The sequence below is a fragment of the Madurella fahalii genome (genome assembly GCF_045866475.1).
Source record: "Madurella fahalii IFM 68171 DNA, scaffold_2, whole genome shotgun sequence".
Classification (NCBI taxonomy): Eukaryota; Fungi; Ascomycota; class Sordariomycetes; order Sordariales; genus Madurella; species Madurella fahalii.
Window position 1 is genome coordinate 8,959,514 of NW_027263972.1, and position 14,157 is coordinate 8,973,670.

The 14,157-nt window shown below is 55.2% G+C and overlaps 8 protein-coding genes across 8 annotated transcripts; 5 read left to right on the top strand and 3 right to left on the bottom strand.

Annotated features, from left to right (window-relative positions):
• Positions 1–1,358: 1,358 nt before the first annotated feature.
• Positions 1,359–2,216, top strand: MFIFM68171_05432 (Fe2OG dioxygenase domain-containing protein; the record flags this gene model as incomplete). The annotated part of the gene is made up of 1 exon (XM_071060852.1): positions 1,359–2,216. The coding sequence occupies one exon, from the start codon at positions 1,359–1,361 to the stop codon at positions 2,214–2,216; it is 858 nt and encodes a 285-aa protein (XP_070916953.1).
• An 804-nt stretch (positions 2,217–3,020) lies between these two features.
• MFIFM68171_05433 (uncharacterized protein) lies at positions 3,021–3,779 on the bottom strand (the record flags this gene model as incomplete). The annotated part of the gene is made up of 1 exon (XM_071060853.1): positions 3,021–3,779. One exon carries the CDS (start codon positions 3,777–3,779, stop codon positions 3,021–3,023), a length of 759 nt encoding a protein of 252 aa, XP_070916954.1.
• Positions 3,780–5,023: 1,244 nt separating this feature from the next.
• On the top strand, positions 5,024–6,097 carry MFIFM68171_05434 (Aldehyde reductase 2; the record flags this gene model as incomplete). The annotated part of the gene is made up of 1 exon (XM_071060854.1): positions 5,024–6,097. One exon carries the CDS (start codon positions 5,024–5,026, stop codon positions 6,095–6,097), a length of 1,074 nt encoding a protein of 357 aa, XP_070916955.1.
• A 228-nt stretch (positions 6,098–6,325) lies between these two features.
• MFIFM68171_05435 (Dynactin subunit 5) lies at positions 6,326–7,048 on the bottom strand (the record flags this gene model as incomplete). Its single annotated transcript, XM_071060855.1, has 3 exons — positions 6,326–6,644; positions 6,711–6,949; positions 7,010–7,048. 3 exons carry the CDS (start codon positions 7,046–7,048, stop codon positions 6,326–6,328), a joined length of 597 nt encoding a protein of 198 aa, XP_070916956.1.
• A 480-nt stretch (positions 7,049–7,528) lies between these two features.
• Positions 7,529–9,975, top strand: MFIFM68171_05436 (Magnesium transport protein CorA; the record flags this gene model as incomplete). The annotated part of the gene is made up of 5 exons (XM_071060856.1): positions 7,529–8,376; positions 8,441–9,044; positions 9,101–9,445; positions 9,504–9,614; positions 9,694–9,975. The coding sequence occupies 5 exons, from the start codon at positions 7,529–7,531 to the stop codon at positions 9,973–9,975; spliced, it is 2,190 nt and encodes a 729-aa protein (XP_070916957.1).
• A 76-nt stretch (positions 9,976–10,051) lies between these two features.
• On the bottom strand, positions 10,052–10,722 carry MFIFM68171_05437 (Arsenical-resistance protein 2; the record flags this gene model as incomplete). Its single annotated transcript, XM_071060857.1, has 3 exons — positions 10,052–10,245; positions 10,319–10,433; positions 10,531–10,722. The coding sequence occupies 3 exons, from the start codon at positions 10,720–10,722 to the stop codon at positions 10,052–10,054; spliced, it is 501 nt and encodes a 166-aa protein (XP_070916958.1).
• A 644-nt stretch (positions 10,723–11,366) lies between these two features.
• On the top strand, positions 11,367–12,393 carry MFIFM68171_05438 (uncharacterized protein; the record flags this gene model as incomplete). Its single annotated transcript, XM_071060858.1, has 2 exons — positions 11,367–11,645; positions 11,704–12,393. 2 exons carry the CDS (start codon positions 11,367–11,369, stop codon positions 12,391–12,393), a joined length of 969 nt encoding a protein of 322 aa, XP_070916959.1.
• Positions 12,394–12,442: 49 nt separating this feature from the next.
• On the top strand, positions 12,443–12,910 carry MFIFM68171_05439 (uncharacterized protein; the record flags this gene model as incomplete). Its single annotated transcript, XM_071060859.1, has 1 exon — positions 12,443–12,910. One exon carries the CDS (start codon positions 12,443–12,445, stop codon positions 12,908–12,910), a length of 468 nt encoding a protein of 155 aa, XP_070916960.1.
• Between the last annotated feature and the right edge of the window lie 1,247 nt (positions 12,911–14,157).

The following is a 14,157-nucleotide window of genomic DNA, read 5'->3' on the forward strand; positions in this document are numbered from 1 at the left end:
GTCCAGTTTCTGGGAAGCCTATCCCTGAAAGTCCAGGTGATTCCATGATGCTCTCCGCAGTCTCCTGGCCCAGGTTCTGTCAGATGAGCAGGCTCGTAATAGCAGGGAGGCATGCGACGTCCATTCTATCGAGGTGAGCTGCGAGAACTCAGTCAGAACACAAGGTACCCTAGGTATCTTCCAGTTTTTTCTGGGCGCCAAATGTGTGAGAAAGCAGGGATAGCTGCTGGCCGCTTGTCTTAAATGATGACATTCATGAATGCTGCCGTGCGTCTTTTCCGAATACCTTGGTTTTTCTGTTCCCTAATATTGGTTTCCATACCCCGGCAGAAATTCAACGCTGCCGCGAGAGAAGTATCTAAGTGATCTTAGCCGTGTAGCAAGTTGGTCCAGTCATGGCGGATGCTCATAATTACTCAAGGAGAACATGCACCATGGCCTGGCTTCTCAGCTCAGTACATGCATCTTTTGGTTCAATGTGCCGTCTGGCAGCCATGACACATCGATTTAACCACACTGCTGTATCCTCGCACAAGTTGAAGCTCAGTTAAATCCAGGCCTTTATGGCCGTCATGGCAACCATGTACGCCACCGAACCAGGGGACAACCCCCTTGCGGAACTGGGTGTCGTGCCCTCGCTTCGTCAGGTCGCGGAGCCGGGTGTTCGCCAGTTAATGTTCTTCGTCCGGGCTAGACATCACCACGTATTGCACTTTGCAGTTGCTCCGGTTGATGGCCACATTTACCGGGATGGCGTTCGGGGCGCTGGAACTTGCCGTAGGCCCATTTTTCTTTTGCACCATACGTACCTAAGGGCCGTCCTGACCATTGCCCCTTAAACAGGACTATCTATTCACTACTCTTTGCATACCTATTGCAGGCTCAATTGACGAGCTTTCTTTGCGTACAAAGCGGTCTCCCTCTGACCAGAGGGAGCTCTATCTGCACATGTTGTTTTGACCTTGTTTAGGCTGCAGGGACCTGATTTGTGGTGGTGTCGCCTGGCCTGTCTTGTCTATCTTGTCTGTCTGGCATTTGGCCGTCTTTGCCCTCCCCCTTGTTTTTGGTGGGTATGTGGGTGTAGATGTGTGTTTCTGCACCATTTCACTATGCCGTCCTGCATCATGTCCAAAGGAGATTATTGGCTCTAGTAAAGGCAGAGATGTCTTGTTATTACTACCGTAGCTGGATTAGTTATGATCACTACGGTACCTTATTCGGACTTTGCCCCTAACCCTTAAGTCCATTCGGCAATCATTACATAAGCATCCTGTTACATTCACCCACCTCATGATTCGAGTCATACAATGAACGCGAGCCAGAACTGAATCTGAACAGTAAAATCAATTAGACAAACCATGGCAGTCATTCAAGCACAACCACCCACTCCCACCGTTGACACTACAAATCCAAACATTCTGCGGTGGGATGATATCGGTCTAACCCTGATCTACGACTTCATCACTGAATTCGAAGAAGCAACCATGATCGCAGCGTTTCACGCGGCCGAGCCGAATCCACAGCTCAACGGCAAGAAACGTATCAGTCAACATTTTGGCTACCACTTTGACTACACCACCTTTGGTGCCTCAGAAACAAATTTTACCCCGGTGCCTTCCTACATCACCGACTTCCTCCCGCGGCTTCCCATACAGGACTATTTCCCCGACCAGTTCACCATCCAGTACTACCCGCCAGGGGCCGGAATCCCGCCGCACGTTGACACCCATTCCATGTTTGGCGAGGCTCTCTATAGCCTCTCGTTTGGCAGCGCAGTGCCCGTGGTGTTTCGGATGTCGGGCCCGAACGACGCGCGCAAGATGCGCTTGCCCAAGAGGTCGGCGGCGGCGGTGCAGCAGGGCGCGTCGGAGACCGCCGAGAGGGTATCAGGGTCTTCTCCGCCACCAACAGGTGGCGGGGCGGAGCAGAGCCAAAAAGAGGAGGACAGAGCGGAGGAACAGACGCACCCCTCGTGGGAATTGCTCCTCCCGCCCCGCTCGTTGCTCCTGATGACGGGCGCTTCGCGGTATGGCTACACGCACGGCATCAGGCCGCGCAAGACGGATGTCATTGATGGCCAGACGGTACAGAGACAAGGGAGATACTCGATTACGATGCGCACGGTTAGGCGGGGGAACGAGATTGGCTGCCGGTGTGAGTATCCGGGGGTGTGTGATGCGAGGATACGCGAGGAGATGATGAGTGGCCGGGAGTAGCATGATAACTTCTATGCACTGCAACATGCGCCACTTACTGCTGGTCTATGGATATCATTGTTGGCAATCCTGGTTATACATAGGACGACCTGGTCAGGTGATCCGACTCTCCAGAGGCTCCATCGCTCGAATTCTCATCAATATCCCCTATCCATTTGCCCTTCGTTTCCAATCTTGCCGAGGTTCAACACTTAAACACCATGCCACATAGTCCGGTGTGACAACTTTTAAAGTAGTCACTAATTAACCTTATTAGCCACCCACCAAAGTCTAGCGTTGACCGAGTCTCACTTGATCGAGGCATTCACGATCAAGTTTCATCGATAATCAACTTAAAATTGCTAGGGATGAGAGACGCCTAGCACCATCTGCAAGTCGAAAGGTTACCTGGGCTGTCACATTTCACATTCATAAGTCAACCGTAGAAGCGCATTGCAAGTTGGTGATCAAAAGTCCGAAAATCAATGCTCTAGTAATTAATTAGTCCTGGTTTAAATAACCGGACCCGCATACTTGCTAAAGAACAACGGGTAAGTAGTTGCCTGAAGGCAAACCCGTCACGACAAGCCGCCGTAAATTAGTCCTCCCGAGCGACAATGCAGGTGCAAAGAGTATGGATAAGTATGCTGTTCCCTGCGTAACATCAAAACGCCGCCCCGCCCCCCCAACCCATACGAAGTAGATACGTGCTCATTTTACCGAGCCCCAGAAATATGTTCTGTGAATAGGGAGTGAAATATGTGCTGTGAATAGGGGTTGTATGGAGATTCCCCGATAACAACTCAAGCTCCGAAAACCTCATGTTCAGAGCTTGGTCATGACATAACCGCTCGCCGCCTTGGTGAGCTCCTTGATTCCCTTCCACCCGGCCGCAGCCACCTTCGCCGCCTCTTTGGCCGTAACCTCAACAAAACTCGGCTTCGGGCGCTCGCTGACATCCCTAGGGATGAGATAGACGACGGACTCCTCGGGGACGATCTGCCAGCGGCCTCCGATGCGCCGATCCACCACGTCCACATAGACCCCCTTTCCGTCCCCGTGGCGGGAATGCTCGCTCTGCCAGATCCTCTCGTAGAGCTCCGGATCGAGCTCGTTGCCGTCCAGCAGGCAGTACGCGGTGCGCGCGATCACCTCCTGCCACCCCCGGCCGGCGTTGCTCAGCACGATGGCGTCGGTGCCCTTCCTCTCCCGCAGAGGGACCAGCTGCATGGCGACGCCCGGCTGGCCGGGCTCGCAGCAGTGCTCGCAGAGGCCGTCACACTCGAAATAGGTCCTGTGGCCGTGCGGCCCGTCGCTGATGGTCTTAGGGCAAAGCGTTTCGTACCCGGCCTGGGCGAACACGTTCCGGTACGAGGAGCAGTGAACCCAGGAAGCGCTCGCGGGAGGGACGGCCCGGACCGCTTCTTTGATCGCCTTCCTCTGGGGGTAGTTGAAGGCCACGACGGGGCCGATGTCGTCCCGGAGATGGATGTGGTGCGGGCAAAGTAGCTTGCCTTTCTTATCGCGCGCTCCGGGGTCGGTGCAGTTGCACCAGGAGTGTCGAGGGCTATGAAACCAGCACATTGTTTCCGTGTTTTCGTGTTCTTGGTTGTTTGTGTGTGTGTGTGTGTGTGTGTGTGTGTGTGTGTGTGTTGATGCTGAAGGTTGTGTTTGGAGGAGTATTCTCTTCCATCGGGCTATCGCTTCTGGATGGCAGGGCAGGGTCTTTATATATACAGGGACATTATGGCACATGGCGGCTGCGGTTTGGTGAATAGGAAAAACATGAGGCAAACAGATGAAATGTTGTTGAGTATGGTGGTACACTGTTCATGGTAAGCAGTAACACCCGTGCGGTAGTAGATGTGAGGTTTCTACCGGATGAAGCATATCTGGTCCCGGCACAGAACAAGTAGATCCAAAGCTGGTAGTGACTAGTAAACGCTGTTACTGTTTTGAAGATTGACATACTGGGTAAGTCTGAGGCCAACTCTGACTGTTCGTTTTCGTATCAACTCCGCAACCAAACTAATTAGGGAACAATAGCGGGTTGTTCGGATTAGCTTCTTGACGCTGGCAACCTGAAGCTTCCTTGGAAACCGGCATGGCATTAAAGATTATGTAACAATCCTGAGTGCCGGACTGCACAGCTGGAGCAAAGAGAGACTTCAAACAACCTTCTTCACTGCTAGGAGATGTGGGTGCAGTGCCCTGAGTGCCGAACTGCAAACTGGAACAAAGAGAGATTGCAAACAACCTTCTCCACAGCTAGGAAGACGTGGATGCAGGGCAGAGTGATTGATAATGTAATTCTCGTCGGGCGACGTGCCGGACTGTAAATACTTGCTAATCATCGAGTGTTCACAATGCATACGACGCCGAGAACGAGGATGGAGATATTGGAGAGGATGGCACTACTTTTCTCAAACAATATTGTGACCGTAGCCAACTATGGAATATCTCCGTGGCTGCGCAGCGCGGTATGATCCTTTATTACATGCACAACTCTGGACAGTCCCCGGGGTCAGGGAATGGTGAGCGAATAAGTTGCGGGCCCTCGCATTTAAGACCGATTGCGCGGTTTGGAGATCCCTCGCCAGGAGCGGTTGATTACCACACCAATTTTCGGAGTTTAGGTGGGAACCGCCCGATCTGCACCGTTCTCGCAATGTGAAAGATTTCAAATCCAAGATAAACTCCATCTTCAGACTTGCATTTAAAGAGAGCTACTCTCGGATAAGATCCTCCTCATCTTCCTCTCCAGATCCACCTACAACATCCGTTCACCAACATCTACCATCTGCAGTTCACCAACCCCCTGTCTCAACATGTCTACCACCTTTTGCCCACCCATCACCATCACTTCTCCCTTCATCCCCCCATCCTCCCTTATCCTTGTAACCGGCGCCAACGGCCTTATCGGCTCGCACATAGTCGACCAGCTCCTCGCCGCAGGCTACCGTGTTCGGGGCACCGTGCGCTCCGCCTCGCGCTGCTCCTACCTCACCGACTTGTTCGAGGCCCGCCATGGCCCCAACCGCTTCGAGCTGTTCGAAGTCCCCGACGTAACCGCCTCGGGGGCGTGGGATGGCGCCTTGAAGGGTGTGTCGGGCATCGCGCACGTCATTGGCCCGGTGGACTACCGCGTCCGGGATGTCGATGCTGCTGTGGCCAAGGAGCTCGAGTACCAGATTCCCTTCCTCGAGGCGGTGGTGAGGGAGAGGAGCGTGAAAGCTGTCGCGTGGACTTCGTCTGCGTGGACTGCGTGGACGCCAGACGCGAAGAGGAAAGTCACCTTGACCGAGGATTGTTGGAATGACGAGGCTGTGGAGTTGGCGAGGGAGGGGGCCAATGGAGAAAATCCGGGATTGACGGGATTTATGGCGCTCAAGACGATCCTTGAGAAGAGCGTGTGGGAGTGGGTGAAGGAAAGGAAGCCCAAGTTTGCGTTCAACACCGTGTTGTTGGACACGGTGCTTGGGGAGTGTCTGGATCCGGTGAACCAGGGGTACGTGTCCAGTGCCGGGATGGTGCACCAGATTTGGAAGAATGAAAATGTGAGCGTGCTGGATAGGGTAGAACCGCAGTGGTTCGTGGATTGTCGGGATGCGGCGAGATTGTATGTCGCGCTGATTGGGACCTCGCCCGTGGTTGATGGAGAGCGGATCTTTGGGTTCGGCGCGCGGTACAGTTGGTTCAGAGTCGCCGAGATTCTGAAGGAGCTGTATCCGGATCATGCCGACCAGATGGCGAAGCCGCAGGACTTGGGGTGGGACCAAACTGAAGTGCCGAACCAGAGAGGTGCGGAGCTGCTCGCGAGGTTGGGCCAGCAAGGTGGATGGCGGAGCCTGGAGGAGAGCGTGAAAGAGAACGCACGGCATTTTCAGGAGCTTGAGAAGTAGGGTCTCCCGCAGTGACGGGGCATGCAGTCTTTAGCGCATCGAGTACACCGATTCTCCCATATCTGAAGGTTCAGGTGCAATTTGATGGGCGACCAGCCACATCCGTTCTCAGCATCGCCGGTTCGGTCTTTGGCTCTGTGAATATGTCGCTGGCGCTCCGTCTCAGAGCGGCGAGGCGGCACCGACATAGTCGCCCATCATATATGTTTCTCAGCACCCCACAGTCCTTCATGATGGTGCCGGCTGCGGATTGTTTCCCACCGTCTTGTACAGATCGCGAAGTTCGAACGCCTCGTGCCCGCCCTCGGGCACTTCGCCGATGAGGCGGGCTGGCTGGCCAGCGACAATGCTAAAGCTCGGTATCACCATATTAGGGGGGATGACGCTGCCATCCAGAATGCGCACGTAGTCCTTGATGATGGCGAACTCGCCGACGGCGACTTTGGTGCCGATATGCACATGGCTTCCAACCGAGGCGGCCTGCACGACGGAGCCGGGGCCGACGAAGACGTGGTCCCCCATTCGCAGAGGCATGTATGTGAAGGCCCTGGTCGCGACACGGATTACGTTAGCGCGCGGCTGCCATCCGCTCCGAGTGGGAAGAGACACATACCCCTTGTACAACCTTCCGGGCGGGCGCAGACAGCAGCCTCGGCTGAGGAAGCAGTAGCGTCCGATGGAGACGGCTGTGTTGTTAGGCGGCGCGCCGCCGGCGGACGAGGATGACGATTGGATCGACCGAATGAGGTCGCCGCGGATCATGACCTCGGGCTGGATGACCGTCTTGCCGCCGAGCATGATGTTCTGGGTGCCGACGAGCGTGGCCTTGCGGGCCACTTTGTTGCCCGTGTCCTGCGCGGAACGAGATTTAGCTTGAGTTCGGCCAGTTAATTGGAAGACATGAGCACCAACGGTTTCAATGTATTCGCCTCTCGGGGGCCTTCTCGACATGATGCTGCGCAGATATTCGGGACGTTTTAGAGACTGGATCAAGTGTTCGGTTTCGCCAAGACACTTTTGCAGTGATGCTTCTGGACTTTCTGCGTCGCGTCGCGGCCGCAAGGCCCCGGCGCACGAGGGTCCTCACCAACCATTACCGGGAGTAACCGCCCCTCCCGCACCCTTGCCAGTGCTGCAGTTTGGCCCCCACAGCACAGAGACAGCAGGGGTTCTTCAACTGCCCTGCGCTCTCCTCACTGGCCCTTCCAGCCGAATGGAAAGCTGCTAGTCAGCCGCGCCGCCCCCTGGAATCCTCCACAGTCCAATCTGCTTCTCCGTGCCACCACTGCGCATTGCTAGCGTAGGAACATCAGACTGAGAAAATGATGCGAAATACCCAAAGTCGCGCTCTCCCGTCACGTCAAAGATGCAGCTACGGCCCTGGTGACACAAATTCTGCTCTGCCACCACCACCGCCCTGACCAGAAAGAAATGTCGACCACAACGCCAGATCCAGACACTGGGGACAGCCAAAATGCCCCTGTAGCCAAGACTCAGGCAGCGGCTGACTCCAGTGCCCAACCGCCGGCTGATGCCAGCGATGAAGCCCAGCCCATATCCGTCGCCGACTTGCTCCGCGAGCTGCAGGAGACCAACCGTTTATTGAGGGCGATAGCTCTAGCTCGGCAAGAACCCGCCAGTGGTCATGCAGTGGAGGTTGTGCCCGTGGAGCCGCCAACACCACCGTTGCCAGTGTCCGGTAGCAGCCAGGCTCAGTTGCAATCGACGTCGAGTTCGGCTGCAGTGAAGGAAAAGGCCCGCCAACTTGTTGACGAGTTCGCTCATGCAGCGTTTGGCCGTGGCAAATCCAACCTGGAGACTTACCGTGACCAAGTCGTCGAAGTCTTGCTGTCGCACCTACCCCAGGGAGTACAGAATGGCCTCGAGGAAGAAATCTCGGCCAAGATCATGCCCATGGCTAGCGAGCAGGTCCCGCTCGTCATCTCGTTGGCCAGATCTAGCAGGCCCTCGGTGCTGCTCTGGCACCGGAGGACGCCGCGCTCCAAGGTTCCTTTGACCAGCCAAGAAATCACTCTGTTGAACCAACAATGGCCACTGCAGTTTGACATCGACCGCCTGATCCACAAGACGCCGAGATACTCTGGTTGGATCCTCGGCAACAACCCAGGGCGAGACGGCGCACTCTGCGCTACCCCTCTGTTCTATGGCCCCGAACGGAAGCTGCTGCCAGCCTCTGCCATCCTGGATTCGAACCAAAAATCGAATTCGGTGGCCGCACGAATATCAACTTCGGATTTGCGCAGCCCTGGTTCGATATGGTAAGCGGCCGTCTTTTCCGCCGGTCTTGGTGCCATGTTGCCGCTTGCTCACAAAATGATGCAGGCACCTCACAACGCCAATTTGGGCCGATAGAGTAATGCCTCTCGATCGTCTCGCCCTCATTACCGCAGTGTCCATGAAGAGATATAATGACAACTGGGACACGGTGCACGATTTCCTGCAAGAGTTCTGTGCCGGGTGGAGACCACTCCATCTCCGAGGGAGAGCACGCGAATTCGGCGGATGGACCGGCAGCAGCGACGTGGCCTATCAGCACACCATCCGATGTTTTTCCCCCAACAAGAATCATGACACGAATTTTTTACCATACGTACGCTGTCATCGGGAGACGGGTAACTTTCCATGCCTTCCCGGCGCGTCACCCCGGGCCTTTGTGGAGCAACGCATGTCAGTCGTTTGCCGCTGGGTCTACCACGAGGACCCGCAAGGCTTCATGGTGATGATTCTCGGTGACTTCCAAACCGTGAGAGTCGAGACGCAAGAATCAAACGATCTCTTCACAGACTGGGAGGATCGCCATTTCACCGTGAGAGGGGAGAATGCCGGCTATCACGTCCTGCAGTCTGCCTTGCACCGCATGCTGATGTACTGGGAGAAGGAATGGTCGCACTGCTTGGACGAGTTAGAGAGCTCAGTCAATACCAAGGTAAAGATGGCACGATCCTCCTCCTCTCTAGCCGTTGCTCACACTGGACAAAACAGCTCCATGACATCCTCAGCGATGAGTCAAGCAGCAACCTCATGTTCGACACCTCGTTCGTGAGATCCCGGCTGTACTTCAAGACACTTGAAATGCTGCGTATCTTTGCCGACACCATCCGGGAAACTGGCCGAGACTTGCAGGAGATGGACCCCGAGCGACTTCTCCAGGGGAGTTTCCGGCACGCGGGCTTCGACGTCCGGTACTTCCTGAAAGACGACCCAGCCCAAGACAAAGCGCTGTGGGAGAACTGGGAGATACTCTCCAGCTTTCAGCAAAAGGCCGAGGATCGGCTATTACGTAGGATCGCGGAGAAGACGGAGGAAATCAAAAGTTTGCGGGACGGGGTAAGCGGCCTGATCGGAACCCAAATGCTGGGCGAGACACGTTCTAACCAAGGCGCAGCTGTTCAACGCAACCTCGTTACGCGAAGCGTCCATGGCCACGACCATGAACCGCTACGTTATTGTCTTTACCATTATGACGGTGCTCTATCTGCCGCCTAGTTTTACAGCGGTAAGTCGCCCTTGATCCAATTTTTCACCCAAGACGCTGAGCGGCTAACCGGGGGGACCATGGATTGCGACGCAAACAGTCATTGTTCGGCACGCCGTTGTTTGAGGCTGAAGAGCAAGCCGAGACGGTCAATCGGTTCAAGATATCCACCATCATCGTCTGCGTCATCACATATGTGCTCTCCTTCCTTCTGATCTGGCTTGCCGATAGATGGGACATTGCTGGGGCCGTGTATCGCGAGATGCGTTCGGCCTGGAGGGAGAGCTGGGCGCGATTCAAGAGACAGCGTGCGCTTGATAAAGAAAATCAGAGTGGCGAGAAGCTGCACGCGTCCTCGGAGGATATGAGGATGAGTGTATAGGGTAGGGTCGTGTTTAGCTGGCATTCAAAACTGGAGCGGTCCGAGTGCAACATGGCCTCTTTTTTGTCCTGGGCGCCTACTCGCATCCGCCCTTGGTCTCCCAGACTGCTGCGTTGTACTCGTCCATCCACTCGACATACTCACCTCCGGCTTTTGCCCACCCCTTGATGCCCCCGGCAAGAGCGAGGCTCTGCATGCTCGTGTCTCCTGCGCTGGAGATGTGGTCGGCCAGCCAGCCCGTCGCTCTACTTCCACGGCCGCGAGACGATCCTTTCCTCACAACCGTTAGACTTCTCGAGAGAGCTTCAGAGAAGACGAGGAGGGTACCGCGAGGGGTACGAACCACAGTAGAAGATAATCTTGCGCATGCCCGCCGCCTTGAACATGGTGAAGAGCGTGGGCAGTGTTGGGTAAAGACTCTGGGCCGGGAGGTTGATGGACCCGCGGATTGTACCGCCCTAGGATCAAGACGGTGTCAGGTGAGGTTTCCACCATTCGAGTGAGACGCAAACCTAACTGCGATTCATGGTGGGCAGACAGGACGAGCCAACTCACGTCAAAGTCATTCCGCCGCAAATCAACCAAGACAAAATCCCTGCTGCCCAGCGGAGTAGCTTTGAGCATGGCGAGCACCTCTTCGCGCGAGATGGTGGTGACCTCCGACTTAGGAGCGGGGTACGCTGCGTGCCACGGCGCAGGCGTGTCGTCTGCCTTGGACGGATCCGTAGATGCCGCGTTGGTCGCCATTTTGCGGGAGTGCGCTGCCCGGGGGGTGCTGGATGTGAGGCTTTCCGGGAGGAGGGAGATGTTAACGAAGCTGGGATGTCTCATTACTCCAAAACTGAAAAAGTTCCCTGGCGACCCAGCTGTGCTTTTGACGTGGGTAAGGGTTCGGGAATCGGCGAGTCCACTTCGGCTTTCAGCTGCGGTACTGCCAAGACCCATGATAGAGACGGCGTAAACTGTGGCTTCCTGAGTAGGCGCCATCGGCACGTCGCGATAGCGACAACCGTGAATCAGTTCCGCAAACATACGAGAAGTTACGTCGTTTTGAGATTGGATAGCCACAACCAACGTTGCCGCCGGACCATCTTGTCTCGGGCCCGATTCAGGCCTAACGATTAAGTGAAGACTCGCCCGAACAGCAAGATGCCTAACGCAAGGCTATTGTATCGCAGGAAAAAGAACAATGTTGTTTGGACGAAGGTCTGATGCCCCTCCACCCCACCGGTCCCTCCGGCCCCACCCACGCGCTTTCCAAAGAGTACTGTACACAACGCTCACACCAGGCAGCAGTTGCCAAGATGGCAGTGAGCTCGCCGACTCACTCTTCGCATGATTTGTTTGTTTCTGTTTCCCAAATATTTTCCCACAGTCATATCGTGTCGGAGATGGAGACAACCAAGGTCGCTCCCGCTGGAGCAGCCATCACGTCTCTGCCATTTGACATCCTGACCTTGATCCTGTGGGACGATGCGCTCGAACCATGCGATGTGAAAGCGATGCGGCTGACCTGCCACTCGTTCAGCCAGCTCGCCGCCACGCGTCTGTTCTACCGCATCGGTATTTCCAAGCTCAACACGGATCGCGAGTCTTTCCTCTCCATCTGCGACAGTCCGCACCTGGCCTCACACGTGAGGCAGCTCGAGTGGCAAGAGATATCCTACAGTGTGGGTCTGTTTGAGCGCATACAAACCCACGTCGGTCACCGACATATGTCACTTGAAGACGACGACACTGAAACCTTGTGTTGCCATCTCCGGATGTAGCCGAAGCAGCGTTTGGCTCCGCAATGTCCCCCCCGGGCCTGGAGGCGTCGACCGCGACTCTGCAGAGCTGGAACGCCGGAAAGCAGTAGCAGAGTCTTACAACACCTTCCAGTCCGCCGTCGAGAAGCTTCCAAACCTTCACACCTTCGTTTCGCGGCCCATGTGTTCCAGCCGCATCGTCGCTGACTCAGGCTACCCGATGGAAGCGCGCCTACTCCAGTCGCATCAATGCGTGACGGACTTGTCAACACCGCCGCAGACCAACAGCGGGCTTTTCTCTTTCCTCATTCCGGCCATGTGTCGCCCCAACTCGACCGTCACTCGGCTGCATTGGGCAGTCGAATTCCCTGGCGTCAGCTACCTCCGCCCGTTCCCGGCTTCGGCATTCGACCACCTAGCGTCAATTGAACTCTGCCTGACCCCCTCGAGTGAGATTGACGAAGAACTCTCTAGCAACTTGAAGGCGGCTTTGACCCGTGCCGCTCCTACACTGCGGCACCTCAAGCTCTGCTTTGACCACGGCGCTCCAACGGAAAGTAATCCCCTGGCAGAGCGCCTCTTATACCTCTCGGCCGAAGCTGCAACCGGATTCGCATTGCAAACGTTGAGTCTAGTATCAGCGAATATACCAGCAAAGAAGCTGGTCTAAATCATCTATACACAAGCAGATTCGCTGCGCCCATGTTTACCTTAAGGACATGGGCGTCACGAAGCGGTGCATTCAGGCCATGTCTAAGATCCCTGAGCTTAAGTTGGCTAGCATGAAGATCGTAGACGACGCGGCCCATTCCATGGTCGACGGTCAAATCTTCTGCCACCAGGTGCCGGACACGGACCCGGCCGGTCATCCGACGCAATTTTGGAAATTCACGTCGCGGGACGGCGAGGTGTCTTACGGTATTGACTCCCTGACCTGGTTCGAAGAGTGGGATACCGAGGCCGGAGACTGTGAGGAACCGACGCCGTTTTGCCAGGCCCTGCGGGAGTTCTACAGCCGCCCGAGAACCAATCATGCGTGCCGTGGTTGGAATATGAAGTCCGCTGCCAAGTACTTGGGCGAAGGTTCCAAGTCCTGGGAAGTTCTCAAATGCCAGGAGCCCCCCAAGGGCACATTTGAGTATGTTCCCGACGACGACCCCATAGAGGACCGGTATTGGTGGGATTAGTCATCTGGCGGAGGCAAGTCATGTCTTGCTAAACGGAATTATCGGTAGCCAAATTTTTTCTTTTCTTTTTTTCTTTTCTTTTCTTTTCTCTTTTTTTTTTTTTTTTTTTTTTTCTTTTTTTTAATGTCTTTGAAAGGGTTTGGTATAATTAGGAGGGGGTTTCCTCTGGCTGAGAACCTCAGTAATATAAGTCCGGAACCGGGATATCTCGCCTCGGCAACGCTATAAGCCTCCAAGCGTTAGGAAAACTGTCGGGGTAATGAGGATTCCAGAAGCCGATAAGAATGATCTTCCATCGGATTTCCGGTAGAGCTCCTCCTCATCACGGTGGGGTTCTTTCTAGATAGGTTAGAGTAATGAAATTAAGTTGCGTCTCGACCAAACGGGGAGACCTGGTGACGTGATCCCTCCGCTGGAAACCTGCGTGGCGGATAACACCGCATGGTTACGGCAGGCAAAGGAGAGGCCCAGACCACTGAGCTGCATGATCCATGAAGGCGCCAACTGCGTCTGATGGAAGAAACCATGAAGTTCGGTTGGCCCTCCGAGCTGGCAAATCACGTCGCCGGTAATATATGGCTCGTCAGCAGATATATAGTGCCTCCTTACCGACTATGTCGAGGGCGAGACAACACAGAACACTGCAGCTTCGGATAAGCAACCGAACCCAAGCCTTTACCCGCCTTACTCGTGACGCGCAAAAATAGCACCAGGATAGATTGCAGTTGGTCGGACGACGAGCCCAACAGGATCAAAGCTGGCCCGGCACAAGCCGTTTTGGGGGGGGGGGGGGGGTCCAGACAACCTAAGACTACAACCAGTACTAGCTCAGAATATGACACAGCCAGAATCCGGCATGGCACGTGTACAAATGTAAGTAGTGGAGAGGACGGCAGCGGAAACCCGAAGAAAAGGAGAAAAGAGCGGAGAGAAGGGAAAAGGGGGGTGGTGGAAGGGGGACAGGAATTCAAAATCACGACCCAACTGCCGAAAGGACTGAAGCGAAGGTGGCACTAAACCTAATATATATGGACGCGTCGCCCCCGAAAATCTGGGTAAAGCTGTGAGACTTCGTCATGGTGCAATGTGCATGGGACACGGCGGATGCAGCTGGTTTTAACCGCCTGCTAAACCGGCAATCTAGCAGCCAAATCTCGCCGGCCGACCCGATTCGCTCGTTGGGGGAAACGTTCTGTTACAGGCCGAGATTAAAATCCGGGGAAAAGCATCTTGGCAACTGGGGCTTG